A 21,307-nucleotide genomic window follows, 5' to 3' on the forward strand; every position below is an offset into this window, starting at 1 on the left:
ATTTACACAGAACTATACAGTAGTGGTAAAGTGCTAGTGGTTGTGGGTGTGTGTATGTTCAGTCCATGAGTTTAACGTGGGTCAGATGTCAGGAGGCAGAGTTCAGGAGTCTGACAGCTGTGGGGAAGAAGCTGTTCCGGTACCTGGTGGTCTTAGTCCGGAGGCTCCTGTAGCGCCTCCCAGAGGGCAGGAGGTGAAGAGTCCATGTGATGGGTGACTGGGGTCTCTGATGATTTTCCCAGCCCTTTTCAGACACCGCTTCCTGTAGATGTCCTTTATGGCAGGAAGTGGTGCTCGGCGATGCGCTGGGCGGTTTTCACGACCCTCTGCAACGCCTTCGGTCCGAGGCAGAGCAGTTCCCGTACCAGACTGTTATACAGTTGGTCAGGATGCTCTCGATGGTGCAGCGATAGAAGTTCACCAGGATGTCTGAGGACAGGTGGTTCTTCCTCAGAGTCCTCAAGAAGAAGAGGCGCTGGTGAGCCTTCTTGACCAGCTTGGAGCAGTTGGTCGTCCAGGTGAGATCCTCGGAGATGTGGACTCCCAGGAACTTGAAGCTGCTCACACGCTCCACAGCCGTCCCCTTAATGTGGATGGGTGGATGTGGGTCAGCATTCCTCCTGTAGTCCACGATGAGCTCCTTAGTCTTCTCGGTGTTAAGCAGCAGGTTGTTTGTGTCGCACCACTCAGCCAGATGATCCACCTCCTCCCTGTAGGCGGCTTCATCGTTGTCACTGATGAGGCCAATCACCGTGGTGTCATCTGCAAACTTAATGATGGTGTTGGAACCATCAGCAGGTCTGCAGTCGTGGGTGAAGAAGGAGTAGAGGAAAGGGCTCATCACACAGCCCTGTGGTACACCGGTGTTCATTGTGATTGTTGATGAGCAGCGTTTATCCAGTCGGACATGTTGGGGGCGGTTGGTCAGGAAGTCCAGTAACCATTTGCAGATGAGGGAACTGATGCCCAGGTCTGTCAGTTTCCTGATGAGTTGTGAGGGGTGGATTGTGTTGAATGCTGAACTGAAGTCTATAAACAGCATTCTGGCGTAGGTGTTGTTGTTGTCCAGGTGTGAGAGGACAGAGTGCAGTGCGATGGAGACTGCATCCTCTGTGCTCCTGTTCTGGCGGTATGCAAATTGGTGGGGGTCCAGGGTGGGGGGGAGACAGGATTTGAAGTGTGCTAAGACCAGCTGCTCTAAGCACTTAGTGATGATGGGGGTGAGTGCTACTGGGCGGTAGTCATTGAGGCTAGATGGGTTGGAGTTTTTGGGTATCGGGACGATGGAGGTGGATTTGAAGCAGGCCGGTACCACAGCGTGGGCCAAGGACAGATTGAATATGTCTGTGAGCACACCACACACCACATACCACAATAATTTAACCCTAACATGGAGACGTGATGAGTCAGGAACTAACAGTTAATGATGAAATAATTAATAATTAGCAGATTTGAGCTGAAAATAAGAATTTTGCTACAGTACTTTGGTAATTAGACCTGCTGTCTGACAAAGCCCATCCTCAGTGTCCAGCCTAAAACAAGACCAGGAGCTGATCTTTCTGCTTGAAATCTAGTTTCTTTTGTCTTTCCCTCCCAGTAATAGTCATTACATACTGAGGTCTGGGATGAAACGGCTTAATTCTGTGCCTGAATGCCTCCTGTCTGACAGAGATGGAGCACCGGTGCTGCAGCTACTTTGCACTACGCTTTATGTGCAGACACACATAGTTTGGTCCTGTGTTTGTTTTCTGCTGAGCCCAGAGAAAAGTGACCTTTATGTGCCATTCCTCTCTGTCTGTGACAGCATGCCTCGTCCTGCATGTCGGTGTCTGCTCGTTACATGTAAATATAACAGCTGCTCCCAGGATGCACTGTTGTATGGAAGAAAAATGTACACATCTAAATACGGTCACACACACCCGACACACACACAGCTGTATGTGCTTTCCTCTCACTTTGTTGTTATTAACAGGACTGTAGAGGAAGCGCTCATCCTCCCCATTCACTTTGTGTGTGTTGCGGTGTGTGTGGGAAATAAGTCTGGTGGCACTTTAATGTGAGTTTCCTGTCTTTCCAGAGGTAGATGAGGTTTTATGTGAGACAGGATTTGCTTTTGCCTCTCTTTACTGTAGTTTTGCTGTTCTCTGCTTCCATTCAGCAGAGATACAAACACAATTTAAACATTTTAAGGGTTGAACATCTTCACTATGTGGTGTGTTTTCCCTAATCATGGTTTTCTGTAACTTCACTCTGCTGTTTGCAGTGTGTTGTATTAGACTGCCAGTTAGGTATTAGCAAACACTTAATTCTGTCTGGTCCCTGTGAATCCTAAATGCTTCCTTGAAACATTGTACACAGTGTTGTAGCCGCTCGTGTTGTTTTCTCGTTCTTACAGTAGAGACAGCTTACATTTTCTGCTTTACGTTGTTGCTGCTTATTTGTCTCTCAAATGATTTAAACTAAAATTTGAACCAAAAACTACAAAAGCACTTTATAAATATGGCCGTTTACCATTTATCATTATTTTAAAGTTGTGGTTCTTAGTTAGTTTTACCGCTCAATCCTAAAAGGATATCCGGTCTGTAAGTGATGACGTAATGAATCCTGCTTTCCAGGTCCAAACTACTCTGTGTTTATTAAGCCTGTTGTGTTTTTAACATGTTTTAATGTTTGTATCTTGTTCTATTTAATCTGAACAGAAACAGGCAGTGATCACTGTCGGCCTCTCTCAGTTTTTATCACCACTGTTCATTTTAAAGCTCAGTGTTTAAACCCTTGCGATGTAACTACAGCCCAGCCCATGCAGCAGTATATTAATGACTAACCTGGTATTGTGGATGGATTATCTCAGTCGTTCTCCTGACTGAAGTTTGGTCCGTTCACAGTACCAAATAAGTTAAATGAACAGACCTGTTGAATTCTACAGTGATGTAATAATAATAATAGTAATAATGATGATGATAGTAATAAACAGAAGGATATTGCACAGAAATGTCTCAGATATTTTCGTTGTATCTGACAGGAGAGATTCCTGACCGTCATGTTAACCACAGCACATTTCCATGCACCTGTTGGATTTATGGGCTTTATGGGTTTTATCACTTTGAAGCTGATAAGAGGTCACTATAAATGACAGTAACTGGGCAGCCCTCTAGTGTATTTACTACCATGGCCATTTAAACTTATCTTTCAGATGTGTGATTTAATTGAGGACCTGCCCACTCCACATTACTGTAAGGTGCTGAATCTCACTAACCTTTCATGGTCATGCTCATCACCTCCTGTGTGTCGGCCTCTTTAGTGAGATCATGCTTATTTCCTTTCCTTGCACTGAGCTTTGGCTGGAGCACTTTAGTGCCACCATGTCTTTGTGCCCTTTCCCTCTGTGATGTTTTAATAGTAACTGTCAAGATTTTTGTTTTTTTGTCTCAGCTAAACAAAATAAAAATGACCATAATAGTTCTCTAAAAGCATTGGTTTTGTGTAAATAATAAGTAACAGTGAATAGTATTGAATGGATAGATTTGTTATGTTGTTGGTTTTTAGTGTGTCTGCTTTCAGAGAAGAGTGTGTTGACTGAACTTGAAGATCAGCCTCTCAGGGCTTTTGATTGTTGTTATTAGAGCCACTGGTCTGTAGTCACTGAGACAGTTTACACCAGGATGTTGGGAGCTGGCACTGTAGTGGATGTCCTAAGGCAGGTGGGGATAGTCCACTGTTTCACAGCACCGTCCCTGAGGACTGGGCCAGGACACCATCTGTTGCTTTTAGTGCATTTACATCACAGAGTGTGTTTGTGACGTCCACAGTGTTTGATGAGGAAATCTTTTGTCATCCAGGGAGAATTTAGACATGTTATGCACACTGACAGTGTCCATGCAACTCTTAACCCGGTGTAGTGGAAGGTGTTGATTGCCTTTGAATAAGTTAAATGGTAAATTGACTGGTTCCTATTTAGCACGTTTCTGCTCTACCTGAGCACTCACTGCACCAGTGCAACTTCACTCAGTGTGACTGAAGCTGTTCAGAAGCTGCATTTAGCCTCAGTTATGTAACCCAGCAGTTGGTTGGTTTGTGTTAACAGAGTTAGAAACAGGGAAATGTGACTGGACTGGCACATTGTGGAAGAGGAGACACTTTAAAGACATTATATAGAAGATTTTATAAAGTAAATGCAAATAAAGGTAGACTGAAATATCTGTGAGTGATCTTGAAAATGAAACACCTGATTGGTGCAGTATTGAAACACAGTTTGAGAGAAATCCGATGAAGTTTCTGCAGTACTGTTGTAGGAAAGTCCATTAGTAACTAAATGTTTTACTATAGAGCAGCAGCATGGCGCACACACACACACACACACACACACACACACACACACACACACACACACACACACACACAGCTCATGGTGGTTGTGTTCATCCACAGAGGTTTGTACTGTTCTGGTTTCTCCACAGTGACACACTGCGCCCCACCACCCACTCCTCCACTGACACGACCCTGTTACTGAAGCAAAACGCCAGCGTTACACAACAGCAGAGGAAATAATGAAGCAATCCTGTTACATGGCCTCTTGGCACACATGGGCCTGATATCAGCCATCTTGAACAAAACACACATTCACATAAAGGCTTTCAGCTGAACTCTTTTTTCGTGTTAGTTGGCATACGTGGTTACATTTTAGCTTTTAAAAAGCAGTTATTAGCTCCGTCATCCAGCTGTGAGATGTTTTGATTTATTTGGTACAGTTCTGCTGTGAGCTTCTCCAGCTCTGACACAAAAACACATCTGAAACCACAGAGAGATCCAGCAGGGAGGAAGACAGTATCACTAAGAGAGAGAGAGAGGGAGGGAGACTGGTGTTTAAAGGGTGAGACAGGGACTGATGTTCTTAAGTCTTAGTTGTCCTGTGCTGTACGTCTGTCTGTCTGCTCAGCCTCTCTGTGTTCACATTAAACCCTCTGTTGCATCTCTGATCCAGCTATTACATCATCTCTGTATCTACCAGGGAGCACTGTGTGAACTCATTAAAGAGCCTCACTGCAGACTGCCTTCAAAGATGTAGTGAAATCCATTGGCCACATGATACAAGAGGGAGGGGAGAGTTTACTGGTTGGTGGGGTAAGGAAGGTAAAGGTGTGTGTGTGTATCTATCTATCTATCTCTATATATATATCTCTACATATATATATCTCTATATATCTATATATCTATATATATATATATATCTATATCTATATATCTATATATATATATATATATATATATATATATATATATAACCCAGCACGCCCCTGCGGGCGGTTTATCCTTCAAGCTCGGGTCCTCTACCAGAGGCCTGGGAGCTTGAGGGTCCTGCGCAGTATCTTAGCTGTTCCCAGGACTGCGCTCTTCTGGACAGAGATCTCCGATGTTGTTCCCGGGATCTGCTGGAGCCACTCGCCTAGCTTGGGAGTCACCGCACCTAGTGCTCCGATTACCACGGGGACCACCGTCACCTTCACCCTCCACATCCTCTCGAGCTCTTCTCTGAGCCCTTGGTATTTCTCCAGCTTCTCGTGTTCCTTCTTCCTGATATTGCTGTCATTCGGAACCGCTACATCGATCACTACGGCCGTCTTCTTCTGTTTGTCTACCACCACTATGTCCGGTTGGTTAGCCACCACCATTTTGTCCGTCTGTATCTGGAAGTCCCACAGGATCTTAGCTCGGTCATTCTCCACCACCCTAGTGGGTGTCTCCCGTTTTCACCTCGGGACTTCCAGGCCATATTCGGCACAGATGTTTCTGTATACTATGCCGGCCACTTGGTTATGGCGTTCCATGTATGCCTTGCCTGCTAGCATCTTACACCCTGCTGTTATGTGCTGGATTGTCTCTGGGGCATCTTTACACAGCCTGCACCTGGGGTCTTGCCTGGTGTGATAGACCCCAGCCTCTATGGATCTTGTACTCAGAGCTTGTTCTTGTGCTGCCATGATTAGTGCCTCTGTGCTGTCTTTCAGTCCAGCTTTGTCCAGCCACTGGTAGGATTTCTGGATATCAGCCACCTCCTCTATCTGCCGGTGGTACATACCGTGCAGGGGCCTGTCCTTCCATGATGGTTCCTCGCCTTTCTGCTGCCTGAGGTATTCACTGAGCACGCTGTCAGTTGGGGCCATCTTCGTGATGTATTCGTGGATGTTTCTTGTCTCATCCTGGACTGTGGTGCTGACACTCACCAGTCCCCGGCCCCCTTCCTTCCGCTTAGCGTACAGCCTCAGGGTGCTGGACTTGGGGTGAAACCCTCCATGCATGGTAAGGAGCTTTCTTGTCTTTATGTCAGTGGCTTCTATCTCCTCCTTTAGCCAGCCTATTACCCCAGCAGGGTACCTGATCACGGGCAGGGCGTAGGTGTTGATGGCCCGGATCTTGTTCTTACCGTTCAGCTGACTCCTCAGGACTTGCCTGACCCTCTGCAGCTACTTGGTGGTTGCAGCTTTCCTAGCGGCCTCTTCATGGTTCCCATTCGCGCATGGGATCCCCAGGTACTTGTAACTGTCCTCTATGTCTGCAATGTTGCCTTCTGGTAGTTCAATCCCCTCAGTTCTGACTACCTTCCCTCTTTTTGTTACCATCCGACTACACTTCTCCAGTCCGAACGACATTCCAATGTCATTGCTGTATAGCCTGGTAGTGTGTATCAGTGAATCGATGTCTCGTTCACTCTTGGCATACAGCTTGATGTCATCCATGTACAGGAGGTGGGTGACAACTGCTCCGTTTCGTAGTCGGTATCCGTAGCCAGTCTTGTTAATGATCTCACTGAGGGGGTTCAGGCCTATGCAGAACAGCAGTGGGGACAGAGCATCTCCTTGGTAGATCCCGCACTTGATGGTGACTTGTGCTATGGGCTTGAAGTTGGCCTCCAGTGTTGTACGCCACATCCCCATTGAGTTCCTGATGAAGGCTCTTAGGGTCCTGTTGATCTTGTACAATTCTAGGCATTCCAGTATCCAGCTGTGGGGCATTGAGTCATAGGCCTTCTTGTAATCAATCCAGGCAGTGCACAGGTTGGTCAGTCTGGTCTTGCAGTCTCGGCTGACTGTTCTGTCTACCAGTAGCTGGTGTTTTGCGCCTCTGGTATTCTTGCCAATCCCTTTCTGTGCCCCGCTCATGTATTGACCCATGTGCCTGTTCATCTTATGATGCCTGACAGGAGCTTCCATGTAGTACTACATGGAACTAGCAGCTGGTTCATTTGTGCTGCCAGACGCTCGTGGAGTGCAGTCAGCTTCTTCAGCCAGTAGGCGTGAACCATGTCGGGCCCTGGTGCTGTCCAACTCTTCATACTGGAGACCCTTTCTTGGATATCTGCCACTGTGATGGTTACTGGACCAGGGAGGTCGCTATGGTCTGCCCTCAGATCCACTAGCCACTGAGCATTGCCTCTGGCACTCAACGATCCTTCTCTTATCGCACTTGGGGCTATGTACCCAATCTCGGGTGGGGGTGATGATATCTCCCCCCTGACTGGCGTCCTGACTCCTCCTTGCCGTAGCATTTATGTTGTACCTCGTCAATCTCTAGCTGTGATAGCAGTCCCTTCTTTCGAATGTTGGAACACTGAGCTACTAGTTGTTTCGCCGTCATTGTGGATGTTGGGTATCGAAGAATCCATAGGTCCCTCATCCTCTATCATATCTCTATCAAAACACACACTTAAACATTCCTGTATTACTGAAAGAATAAAGAAAATAGTTTGTTTGACACATTTTATTTTACCACAGTTTTTAGACAAAGAACAAACAAAGGACAGAGTGTCTGATATGAGAGCTGAAATCGATGATTTATATAAGGATGCCTAAAGTGAATGAATGTGTGTATGTTAGATCTTTGTTTGACTCGACTCTCCTTCCTGGCTACAGACTGCTCAAGTCATGCTATGTTACCTAGCAACAGTTGCCCACTCTGCAAAACACACACACACACACACACACACACACACACACACACACACACACACACACACACACACACACACACACACACACACACAAATGAGTATCAGCAGGCATTCTTGTTATCTGGCAACTGTACTGGCTCTGTTCATCATGACAGGAGAACAAAGGAGTGTGTGTGTGTCTGTGTGTGTGTCTGTGTGTGTCTGTCGTGCAGCTCTCTCCTTTGAAAGCTGACTCTCTACGCTGTGCCTGCCTTTATAGGTTATCTGTCCTTCCACTCAGCATGTGTGTAGTTGTGGAGTGCGGCTACATGCACAGACCTGAAACAGTTTGGGCCTCGTGCCTTGCTTGTAGGCTTGTTAGCCAGCCTGGAGAGGAACCAGTCAACCGCGTCAGATGTAGTTTTGGTTGAAATTGGGTCAATAAAAAGCCCCTCCTCTCCCTCTTTCTCCCCCCCTGAGCAGATGGAGCAGGGCTAGTGTAATCTCCTGCCTCCTGTGGATCTGTGTGTGCATGTGTAATTAGAGCTTACCTTTATGTAGTGCAGGCTGCAGATGAAACGTTTGTCTCCTTTTGCTGAAGCAGTTCAGTCCACTCACTTTGATGAGCGATAACAGCACCACACATGTTTAGTAAAGCTGAGAAATAGAAAGTAGATTACAATGTTCCTGCTGCACATGTGGATCCTACACCTGAACGTGTCGGCAACGCTGTTTGATTTAGCCGTTTCAGTTTTTGGTTGGTTGTTGTACAAGACTTAATGTGTGTGTCTGTGTCTCTGTGAGTGTGTGTGTTAGACGGACCAGGACCTGGGCCAGTGTATGTGCTGTTACAGTCACAGAGGATAAACCTGCTGAGCAGCAATGGACAGATTACTAAATCTGGTTTGTGGTCAGCTGATAAATCCAAGCGTGATGCTGTGGGTGGGTTCAGCATTGGGGCACTCATCTTCTTTTTGATCCAGCTGTTTTTTATTATTTTTCCAGCAGTTAAACACATAAACATACGCAGGTAAACGTACAGCGTTACTCCCACCGCTTCCCTCCCCATGAGACCAGATCTCACGTAAAAACAGAAAATCAAACACTGATATATACTCAGGGTATGCACAAAACTGTAGACATGTCAGACAGCGGGGCACTGGGCTATACACATCCAACACAACATAATCATCACAGGCTGACATAATCTCAACATAACCAATGAATGGTTGCCATGAAGCATGAAATTTTCCAGCACACCCTCTGATGGTGAACCTAATCTTCTCTAATGTGGCTCATCACGTCTCTAATCCACTTCCAAATGTTGGGGGTCGAGGGTCCTTCCACCTGGTCAGAATAGGCCTTCTGGCCAGCAAAGAGGAGAACGCAGTCGTGTTCGAATCACACTTATTCAGAGATGGATCACAGGAATCACATCAAGCAGTGAAATCAGAGGGGTTGGTGGGTTGTTTGTCCTGTAATTTTGAAGTAAGTCTCAAAGATTGAACTCCATGTAACTTTGGACACAACCAAAACATGAGCAGTAGAGTGGATGGAGCTGGGGTCCACATCAGTCTTGATCCTTGAAAGTTTATCCTTAGACCAGTGGAGACGATGTGCGACCTTGTGCCTAAGAGACACTGATGAGGTGGAGATGATCTTCAAAACCTGTAGTCACGTTTTCTCTGGTATTGTTTCTCCCAGTCCCCCCTCCCATCTATGTTTAAGGCCCTTTAAGTATCAGGTCCATCAGAGAAGTGGAAGGTGCTCAGGGTAACATCCAGGATTAGATGAGACAAAACATCTAATCTGCAAATATCTTTAAAAAAAACTGGAGCCTATGTAAATGAAACTTTTGAGACGACTCTGCAAAGGAAGCAAACCTGTTATCTCCTGTTGACTCGAGCCAGCCACCAAATACTTCGTCTCTAACTGACGGTGTAAACAGGTGGGCTCTGCTTATTGGAGCAGCAAGCCACAGCTCAGGAAGATTAAAGGCTCTTTTGAATTGATTCCAGATTTGAAATGAATGAATAATCTGTAGAGGTGCAAGACAAGTTTGTTTAGTTGAGCTCTCCTCCAGATCTACCCAGCTGAATCTGGCTCCATTCATCCACTAAAGCAATGGCCTAATATTTGCTGCCCAATAATAGTGTAGAAAATTTGGAAGGGATTGGCCACCAATTGTCTGAGGTAGCTGTAGGGTTTCTTTCCTTATCCGTGGTTGTTTTGTCTTCCATATAAACTGAGATACCCGACTATCTAAGTTGATAAAGTTTAGGGAGTATGCACATTTTTATAGAGTTAATCCTTCCTCCTAGAGAAAGTGTTTCATCTATTCTGTCCTTGTTTTGTTTTAAATAGTGCAATCATGCAACCTATTTAATAAAAAAACCTCTTTGACCCTCATTCTTTGGATAACCTTGGTCCCATGTCTAAACATCCGTTTCTCTCCAGGGTTTTAGAAACGATTGTCACTGAACAGCTGATTGCTTACTTTGAATAAATGAGCTTTTTCAAACACTCCAATCAGGTTTTACGGCAGTCCTAAGAGTGATGAATGAGGCTGGCTGCTACCTATGTTGGTAAATCATCTGTTGTAGTTTCATCATTAAACACTGGATAACTGTATTTTATTGATTTTGCCTTATGTATAGGGAGAAATGGGGTCATTTAAAATGTAAAAAAGGGTGTAATCATTAAAGAGTTCAAGTAAACTCTTACAGTCACATCTTGTGTGCTATGAAATCCACCTGGTTGTGTACAGAGGCAGGATGGCCAAAAAAAGCTCATTTTCTAAATGCTGGTTGGTCTGTTTCGACATGAATGCTGTAGATAAGTGGCACATTTGGGAACTGTTGTTTTGCCTAATGTGAGAAATAAATTATGAGCTAAAATGTTAAGCAGCCCTGGAGGATGTGAAGGTAACAGGGTGAGTTGCTGTTGTCTCCTCTGAGCACAGCCAGTCCTGCATGCTGTCACTGCTTCCTACACGTTAGATCAGCAACTCTGTCCTGGGCAACATTTTGCCAGCATCTGGTGAATTTAGCCGCCTGCTATTAATACTGAATGGAGTGCTAATAATAGCAGGAGTAATAGCACAAGTAGTATTGTCTCCTTCCTGCTATGTTGTCATTTTGTAAACACGCGATTGTCAGTAAACTTGTATTGAATGAAACAGAGCTGAAGGGGGAAGGAAGTGAGGAGCAGGAGTGAGGCAGGTCGGTGGAGAGGGAAAAATCTGAAAGGCGTGGAGAGAAAGTGAAAGACACTCAGTCAAAGAGCGTTGTGAGGAAATAGGACAGTCCTGCGTCACACAGAGAGAGCGAGAGAGGAAGTGTGTGTCAGCCGGCCCTGCCTCTGTTCCTCCCTCCCTCTCCTCTCTCATCTCTCTCCCTCCTTGCGTCAGCAGCAGTTAAAATGTCGGCTGTGTAGCTAGTCCTCCGCTCTGCTCTCTCTCCCTCTTGGCCATCTGTCTCTTCTTACCACAGGAGGAAACCGCACTCTGTTGCTCTTCCTCGCCCGTTCTTTTTTACTTCGTCATCCTTTTCTTTTCTTTCTTCCTGTCTCTGCCCCGGTTGCTGGATCAAAGCTAGTTTTTCTCCAAAGCCATCGCTTCTCAGTGTTAGTTTGGACACGGAGGACAGAGGTAATGTTACACTTTTATATCCTCTGCTGTTTTGTAAGAATCATTGTGGTTTACATTTTGAAGCAGGGCTGAGTTTGATTGATGAAGTAACAGATTTGAGTAACACACACTGGCTGTGAACTGTGAAAAACCTCCCAGAGCTTCTATTCTGGGAATGCTGCTCTGTCCTAGATGTTGACTTCTGGGGTGTTTGTCTGTTGGAGAGCTGCTTTTTCTACCTTCACTTATACCTGCTCCAAAAAATGTCACGCACTTTGCCCGGCCTACATCTGTAATGACTGCTGTGGAGCAGAAGCTGCCATTAGAGCTGTAATGAACAAATATAAAATGCTGTATTAACACAGGTGTTCCAGTATACGGCGCGTGTGATTCATAATCACATGGGATACTGGTCAGTGGTAACTACTGTTACTAAAATGTTTTTAGCAGTAATTTCATCTGTTTTTGTGAACTGGGACAGAAATCGCAGTTAGAAGAAGTGAGAACTTTACACTTGAGACAAACCAGGAACATGTAGGCAGCTCCCTCTCTCAGCTGGGTGATCCAGGATCGGCTGATCCTGTTTGCTTCTCCAAAACTACAAGAGAATTAGATTAGCATATCGCTGTGGATGTGGAAGAGTGACGGTAATGATGAGACAGCTTAAAGAGCTGTGGATATTTATGCATGCGGTCTGTGCTAAAGGTGAAATCCAGCCAAAGCATGAAAGGAGTTTATTATAAACTATTATACAAATAATTTTTATATAATAAATTCTACAATTTATTAAAGGCATATGCTGTGAGATTATGCAATATTGCATATCTCTTCCTTGTATCAAATTGCAGGGCACATGTAATGAGTGTAAAATAAAGTCCTGTCATAGTTACAGGCCTGATTGACAGAAAGGCCTCGACCTCCAGCAGCTGAGGTAAACGGCTCATTACTATGAACGACAGCAGTTTGGTTTGATAACTCCAGTCATCTACCATCAAAGTAATGAGTAGCTTTGAACACAGCCTGTGGATTTCTTGGGTAGAAACCGTTGTGTGTGTGACCCACTTAGACAACACTGCTCATCAATGCAGCACTGCACCAAGATCAGATTTACAAATCTTATAAATCTTCTGCTTTTTTTAGAGATCGCAAACATGAAAAGTGCCCAACATGTTCTGCTCTTTGTGTAGAAAACCTACAGACTACGATGTTGTTATTCAGGGAGCTGAACTGCTCGTATGCAGCGTTTGGAAGAATATATCGCTGATACTAAGAGAGGTTTTCACTTACAGTTGAGCCTCATTTGGATTTAAAGGTCATTTCACGTTCAGGTAGAGTCATGTCTGTGTCCAGCAGAGTGTTGTTTGTGCTGTTGTGTAGAGCACAGTTGTGCCATGTTGTCCCCGGTGGAGGAAGATTCTTTGAAGTACAGCGGTCCCTCGCTATAACACGGTTCACCTTTCGCTTCCTCGCTGTTTCGCAGATTATTTTTGTGCAATTTCGCATGTTTTTTGTTTTGTTGTTTTTACAGCGCATTGTGTTCTGTGGCTGTAGACCTTTGTCAGTCAATCTCGTGCCGTGTGTCAGAAAGTACAGAAAGCGTTCAGCTTGTCAAATTTACATAAATCTTTGATCGCTACAGTGTGACTCTGAAGTGCTGCACTGTTTGTTTTCTCCCCAACAAACACAACAATGTCGACGAAAAGTTCCACATCACAGAAGTTGCAGCATTTTTACAAACCAGTTCTGGTTCATCGGTTTCATTCAACGAGCCGCTTTCCCCCTTCTCATTCTCCGTCGCCGCCGTGCTTTTTCCGCCATGTGCGTATGAAAACAAAGGCACTGCGCATGCGCGTTTTACCCATATTCTATCGCAATATTTCATTTTCTTATCGTTTTCTTATCGTTTCCTAACATTATACCGGTATTACCGTGAACAGTATGATATGGCCCAGCCCTAGAAGTTACTGTATTTTTCAGATTATAATATAATACTGGACTTATTTTTCTACAAAGGTTTGAACTTTGTGTTTAAACAACAGACAAATGTGTGAAAATGTTCATGCCTGTCTGAGAAAAGTGTATAAAGTGTGTGGTGACGGGTTTTTAAAACATCTATAATAATTGTAAAAAATAAAGCTGACTTTGCAGATTTCACTTATCGCAGGTTATTTTTAGAGCGTAACGCGATAAGTGAGGGACTGCTGTACAGTGTACAGTTTCCAGTCTGTCATGATTTGAGATGCTGTATCATGCGCTTTTGTTGATGCTGATTGGTCCACTATGTCTTATCAAAGTCAAAGACAGCGCAGCCACCTACCAGGAACATTTAGAGCATTTCCTGTTTTCTTCTGCTGACGAGCTGGTCAGAGTGCCACAACTACTACCAGTGATTGGCTGACTGCGAGACTGTGCTTGATTGGCCAGCCACCTTGCCTAACCTGAAGCCAATAGAGAACCTACTGATTCTTATCAAGAGGAATACAATAAACACTTGAACCGAAAATATAGAAAGGCTGAAGGCTGCCAGAAAAGCAACCTGGGCAACGTTCAGCTCAGCGTTTTCCCGTTCCTGGTGAACTCTAACAGGAGGAGAGCGTCGCTCTGTCCCCTTTTTGGGCCCATGTCAGCTAGTTAGCATTCAACCTATTCAATTCAGTTGTATTTATACAACACCAAATCACAACAACAGTCGCCTCAAGGCGCTTTATTTTGTAAGGTAGACCCTACAATAATAATACCTATAAATAAAACCTATGCAGGCTCAAGCTATGACAGACTGCACAGAAGCATGAAACCCGTCTCTGTAGGCTGTACATAAGTAAAGAGAAATGCTATGCATGCATACATATGCAGGCAGACAAAACCACCGTACCATAGAACAAACAGCAGTCTGATGTAGCAGAGATGCACCTCTGTAGCTGTTCAGGCTTTGCCACACAGTAATGTGGGAGTACTCAAGGACAGTGCTGGGTTAAACTTTCCTAGTGCAAACCCAGCTTTGCACTATGCTGCTTTTGAGTTATTTAATAAAATTTAGAATAATTGTTGACAGCGACAGTATAGTTTGTGAAATTATCAACACATTGCTAAATTTAAGTAAATATTTACCTGTGGACATGTGGATATCACCAGTCTACTATGATATTCATTTACAAAGTGATGGTTAAAGAATGTTTCACTCTTCATGGGTTCATCGGGTAACTAGCAGTCATTGAGGGTAACATTTCACTTCCACACATACTTTAGTTGCTATGATACACAATATCTCAGCTGTAAAAACTCTGCACTTCCAAAGCGTTCCCAAAAGCTCCCAGCTGGACATTTCCAGCTGGTAAAAAACACTTAAATATATGCATGCATGTGTAACGTGATCAAAGCAGATGAGATCTGTAAATGAGCATGTACACTAAGTTTGTTTATTCAGCACTCGTACAGTATTCTATAGCACAGCTGTGTCATAATGTGCCCACTGTACACAGAAGACGCACCAGTGCATTTATATGGATGCTGTGGGCCATTACTTATTGTTGATTCAACTCCTGACACATTGACCCTTCAGTGGAAGCGTGCTAAAAACAGTAAGACAAACAACTTTAATGAGACTGACTAAACATACCAAATGTTCGAATGCATATCTGAATGCACATCTCTCAGTGTCTCCTACCAGCACTGAATAATTCACTGATTGAGGGATGTTGTTTGCACGTGTAGGTTCCCCTGGCTGAGCAGTCATTGTACATCTTATTGATACGGAGAAGTAGAGAGAAAACTTCTCGTGTGTGTTTTAATTTGATGCAATCTTTTTCTGATGCTCGCTCAGTCTTTGATGAGGCAGTGGCTTCCTTGAAGCTTGTGTGCGGTAACCTCTCGAGGTTTCTTAGCGAGGCATGAGCTCATAATCTCCTCTTCATTCTCCTTTACAATCTATTGAACTTCTGTCAATTATAGACACACAGCAGTGTGTGTCTGTGTGTGTGCGTGCATGCGTGTGTGTGTGTGTGTGTGGATGTGTGCGTGTGTGTGTGCGCATGCATGTGTGCGTGCATGTGTGCATGTGTGGGCATGCAAGTTCATTGGTTTTGATGGGTTTTCTACATTGACCATAAAGTCTTCCACCTTCTGCCTGTCTTGAAATCAGTGTGCAGTGTTTTAAAGAAGATGGAGGAACTGAAGTCCTTTCAGAGAGAGACAATTCCAGGTTTATTTAAAAACTTTTACTCTTTAATTTAATCTTAATCCCGCAGTTATAAGTCTCAGTTATTTACCATTGATGATGTAAAAACATAATCTCGTCATGTTTTTAGGACCTGAGATGAATCTCAATCAACTGATACTTGATACAAGCATCTGTTCATTTTTAAATAAACTCATATTAGTTTTTGTTGATGTCTTTAGACACAAACAAAGTGTTTTTTTATTCACATGGAAACAGAAATAAATAAAATACGTTTTGAGACCTGAATCGGGGCTCGATGTGAATTTTCGATGGCCGAGCTTTCAGAACTGTTGAGCCAGTTTTGAAATTCGGCTTGAATCAACGTGAATTGTGCTCAATATTAACTGGAACTGATACAAGGGATTTTTTAATTTTTTTTAAATATTGTTTTTTTTGGCATTTGCTTTAATTAGATAGTGACAATGATGACGAGGACAAGAGAGAGCAGGTCAGACTTGAACCCAGGACACTGCTCTGTGGCCGTTCAGCATGTGGTTGCTGCTTACCCGCTGAGCTACACTGGCACAAGTGAAATTTTCTTTCACAATATGCTCTTGAGAGTACTGTGACTCATCAGTCTTGCACCTGTGAATTGCACATAACCTTTGCATTTCCTCTACTGTTGCCCTACATTGCTAAATAATGCAGTTTGGTCATGGAGGCGTCCATAGACAGATACTAAAGCAGCGTATATACATGTAATAATATTCTCTAAATAAATACAGTTCTTGTGGACACAGGTGGAATAGATTTAGCCCCCATCCCAACTGCCCAGCTGCTGCTCATGCAGGACAAAAAGAGGCAAAGGACAGAGACCAAAAAGAGGGTCTGAGAAGACACGCACATAACTGTGAATGTTTTTGGAGACATTAGTGGTGATAATGAAACATACGTGTGAAACTTTTAACCTTCTGTTGCATCCTTTGAAATAACCTGACAGTGCACGCTGGGCAGTATCTGTTTTTTTTTTTTTAGAAACTCGTGTATTGCAAAGTAAAATCATTTCCTGTATGTTACTTTATAAAATGTCCTGACTAATGTGTTGGTCATTGATTTTTTTTTTAATAACTAATTCGATACTTCCCATAAAAAGGGGAAGATTGTGAATTTGAGATACAGATGACACGTTTCCTGCTCCTGAGTTCTTCTTTCTAAGATCAGCTGGAGACGATCTTGTAAATCCAGCAGAAAAAACAAGCAAGACTAGAAACGGCAGATCTGCTTGGTGGACCTGGGTAAACCTGCATCACCAGGGGCCATAAGAACCCTGGATAGACCCTGCTGGTCTCTGTCAGAAATGCTGATCATGTATGTCATCCTGGACACTAGTGACATTTGTAAGCCTAACCCTCTTAAATACATACAGTGCTTGCATTTGCATTCTGCTAATAAATGCTGGAAATATGATCTACATGGACAGAAATAGAGTTGCACACACACACGATGTGCTTCTGCCTCCTGTGGGTGTGTGTTCGGGAGGAGAGCTTCACAGTAGCCATGGTGTTCACCTCTAATCTCTCATCTCTCCACCAGACTGGCCTTGTTATGCAACCATGAACCCACAGCAGCACCAGCCCTTACTGTGTACATATACAAACATGCACTCGCCCACTGCCGTGACCCTCGTTCTTTCATTCGTCCATGTAAATAGTTCTGTGACTGGTCGACTGACGTCGGGCACTGAAATATAAGCGCATATATTTCTATCTATAAATACTGTTTAATGTGATGTAGCCTGTCTCTGCGTAGCATGGGCAGCTGAGCTCGAGCCATAGGCTGACATTGTCAGAGAGCGTGTGGATGTCTTTGTGTAAAAGCGGTAACATCAAAGTGGAGCGTACTGCCTTTCAACTGTCAGACTTCCTCTGCTCATTAATTTATTCATCACTCTGGAGCTCCTCTTCGGTGCCCTGCTCTCCGTCTCTGTCTCCCTTCATCATGTCTCCGCTCGTGCTTTTCCTCTGTTATTTGTCTCTCGTACTCCGTTCCCCGTTTCCTCTTCCTACATTTCTGACATTTGATTTCGTCCCAGTTAGCTGCAGCTCCAAAATGAATCGTACCTAAAATGTATTGTAGAATTGAATATTTCCATGAAAGACTGAGATCTGAATATATTCTGGTGACATATAAATGATTGGAGTTGCTCCACTGTATAACTGCAGGTGTTGACTGTGATGTGTGTTTTCTTTACAGACATTTAAGCCGGTGGTGGGGGAGCGCCTGTTGTCCTCAGTAACAGCAGTGGAGTTCTTATTGGACCGACAGCTGGACTTCCTGTCAGACCACTCGGCCTACCATCCGTACCAGGTATTCACAACTAAGTCTGAATCGTACCCACTGGCTCTCAGGACTCGTGGATGGGCATTTTTCATATCTCTGTGTTGGTGTTTGCTGTTTTGATTATGCAGAGACTAAGAAGGTTGCAGTTACACCGGCAGCCATGCTTTTCTTTCTATTTCGAGATATTTGCTTTTACACACATGCTTTCATTAGAAGTCTCAAAGTCAGGTAAAAATTTTGTTTCAAAAAAATTTTTGTTTCATGTCACTTGTTCAGCATTCCTGCCTCTTGCTGTGATCACACTTATTCGTGATCTTAAACGTATTTATCAGACATATTTTAGGATCTTGTTGCATGAGTCATTGCACTTGGCAGTACTAACCTAAAAGCAGAATTTAGCATCTTCTTCATTGTAGTTTCTAGTACGTCATTGCACTTCGAGTTGTGCCATACATGGTGATGAAATCAACAGTGGTCATAGTAAAAGGAACAGCTTGATAAGCAGTGTAAGGAATTTCCCTGCTGATGCAATAATGTGTTACAGTTATTATTTGATTTATATTCACTCTCTAGACTTTCATGTCTCATCTCCACTTATGATAAACACATACATGTCCAGGCATGTGTGGGCATACACAGGACTTCTACACCCTTTAAAATAATGTGGGGGTGTGGGCGGGTGGCACCGATAGGCAAGTTTGTGATGCTTGTTCATCTCCTGTCCTGAACTTTTATCCTGCAAGACATTTCTGTCAGTGAGAGGCTTGTTGGGAAGAGTGGTGGAGAGACAGGGTGGAGCTATCACACAGATTAACACAGACGTGACAAATTAGTAGTAAAAACATAAAGAGCTGGCAAACACTTCAACTTTTCAACTGTTCATCAGATAACTACAGTCAGTTAAATCATTCATCGTGTGTGTGTGTGTGTGTGTGTGTGTGTGTGTGTGTGTGTGTGTGTGTGTGTGTGTGTGTTTCTCTCCAGTGAGTTTTTTTGCCTTTGAGTTATGGAGGGTGGCTCAGCCTCGTGGGTGCATGTTAACCTCTGCTGCTGGTCAACAGGTATTGCAGGATGATGGACTGTGAGTGAAGCCTCCTGACCCTCAGCACTTGGTGTTTGTCATGTAGATGATCATGTTTGTTGGGTGGTTTGGAAATGGGAACGTGTGAAAAGCAGAGACAGACAGCAGGGAACTAATTTTTTTACTTCCAAAGTAGAGAAAGTAACACATGCTGTACATGTGAGAGGACACCACACTATGTTAACCTCTTTCATATAATTGATTTAGCTCCTGGGAATTAGTGAGCATATCACCTGAAGGTTAAACAGTATTAAGTCATATATGTTGTTTGATTCTCTATAGTTTCATGTTGTCCGTCAGGCTGTTTGTCTGCAGAAACACTTAACAGGAAGCTTTAAGTGGTCTCCTGTTACATTAACACACAAACCCACACTGCAGATAAAAGTGGTCAAGTAAGGTTGATCTGTATCTGATATCCATCTATTTTAGGCCAAAAGCTATTGTGTGTAGTTTATATCTGACAAAAAATACACATAAAAAAGTCTTAATATACAAGTCTGTAAAATTTTACTTTATGTTTAGTGGGTCACTGTGTTTGCAACACCCAGGCAGGAACCTTGGATGATGAAAACTATACAGTACACATCAGTAACACCTTGTTTTGTTTGACCAACAGTTTAAAATCCACTGTTTGTCATGTTTAACAAAGAAATGTGAACAGTGTCCTTCAGACATTATGATGGGTATTCAGTTGGGTATATAACTGAATACTGAAGGTGCATTCAAACTATTAGATGGGAAGAAAAATTGAGCAGGCACTGGACTGGATGAGCTGAGGACTGATCCACTGACCTACTGATTGGGTTGTAGTATGTGGAGGTGAAGAGCGTCAGATACGATCATGAATCTAAGGCTGGAAATCAAATGTGTAGCGCTGAATGTTGTCAGGGTGTATTCCTCATAGGCTGGGGTCAGAAGAAAAAGACATTCTGGAGTAAGTTGGATAAAGTGGCAGTGAGTAGAAATCGGTGACTGCAGCTCATTGGACACGCAGGCACAGGAAGTAAATAGACTTATCTCTTTACGTGCCTCATTCATCCATTCATTCAAGCACTTGTTTAATGCCCAAGTGCTTTCTATGATTACACTGACAGAGTGTGAATGTTATCTGTGATAACAGTCACACTCCGATGGGCGCATTAGACGCAGGTTGGTCTTAATATCCTGCCTAAGAACATTGGGCATACAGACTTGACTTACCTTTCAGTTGGTAGATGGTCCTGCTCTGCCTCCTGAGCTGCAGCCGCCCCTAAACAGAGGTTGATGGTGTTGGGTCGATAAGGAGAGGAACGCAGGAGGGCAAGATTGTAGTGGATTTTGCGAAAAAGCTGTGGTCAGTATAGAGTGACAGTTAAGAGCGGATGAATGTACACACAGGTGGGCTACATGATTAGTGGAAGCTGCAATTTGAAAGAGAGAGACTGTGAGGTGGCAGTAGCTGCCAGGGGAGAGTGTAGCTGGCTCGTGTCAGATGGTAGTTTGTAGGATGAGTTTGGAAATCAAGAAGAGGAAGTGAACTAAGACAAAGGGGTTGGATTAAATGGTGGAAACTAACGGAGAAAGAATGTTGGTCAGAATTCAGGGAAGATTTGAGACGGGCTATGAGTGGTAGGGAAGAGTCACCAGATGACTGATAAAGTACTGCTGAAGTGGTGAGGGAAACTGCCAGGAAGGTGTTTGATCTCATTACTAACTTTTTCCTCTGGAGTCTACAGAGCAAGAGCCGCTGTTTAGAATTAGTAAAGAAAAGTCAGGAAGATGTAGAAAGTAGACAGGAGTACTGGGAGACTAGAAGTATGGCTGGATACCAGGGAACGGGAGTAGGACCTGTATCAGCTGGCTAGGCAGAGAGATCAAGCTGTACAGGAGGTTGGCTGATTAGGGATACAGATGGAAACATAATGATGAGTGAAGAGTGAGAGGATGCATGAAGAAGTGTACTGTTACTGCTTTTAAAGACCAAAGGTGATGTGCAACACTGTAGTAACTACAGAGCCATATGATGGTCAGTGGGCAGAACTACAGGTGTGCTGTTTGCTTTGAGAGTGTTTATAAAGAAGTATAGAGAAGGTGAGAAGGAACTGCACTTTGTCCCGTGGAGTTAGAGAGACTATGATGGTGCCAGGAGAGTAAATGTGGTACTGCATGAGGCAGTCAGGAGAAGAGAAGTATGTGAGG

At 43.8% G+C, this 21,307-nt stretch overlaps 1 protein-coding gene across 4 annotated transcripts in view; it reads left to right on the forward strand.

Annotated features, from left to right (window-relative positions):
- jmjd1cb (jumonji domain containing 1Cb) overlaps positions 1–21,307 on the forward strand; it is a 112,734-nt gene that overhangs the window by 53,195 nt on the left and 38,232 nt on the right. For 3 of the 4 annotated variants that reach the window (XM_031739661.2, XM_031739667.2, XM_039616051.1), the window contains exon 3: positions 17,962–18,075. In XM_031739661.2, coding sequence (XP_031595521.1) covers positions 17,962–18,075 — 114 coding nt within the window. Of the gene's footprint in view, positions 1–11,319; positions 11,574–17,961; positions 18,076–21,307 lie in introns of those variants that run through there. The other variant, XM_031739675.2, reaches the window with a different exon arrangement.

This window comes from Oreochromis aureus, linkage group 8 (assembly GCF_013358895.1).
Source record: "Oreochromis aureus strain Israel breed Guangdong linkage group 8, ZZ_aureus, whole genome shotgun sequence".
Classification (NCBI taxonomy): domain Eukaryota; kingdom Metazoa; phylum Chordata; class Actinopteri; order Cichliformes; family Cichlidae; genus Oreochromis; species Oreochromis aureus.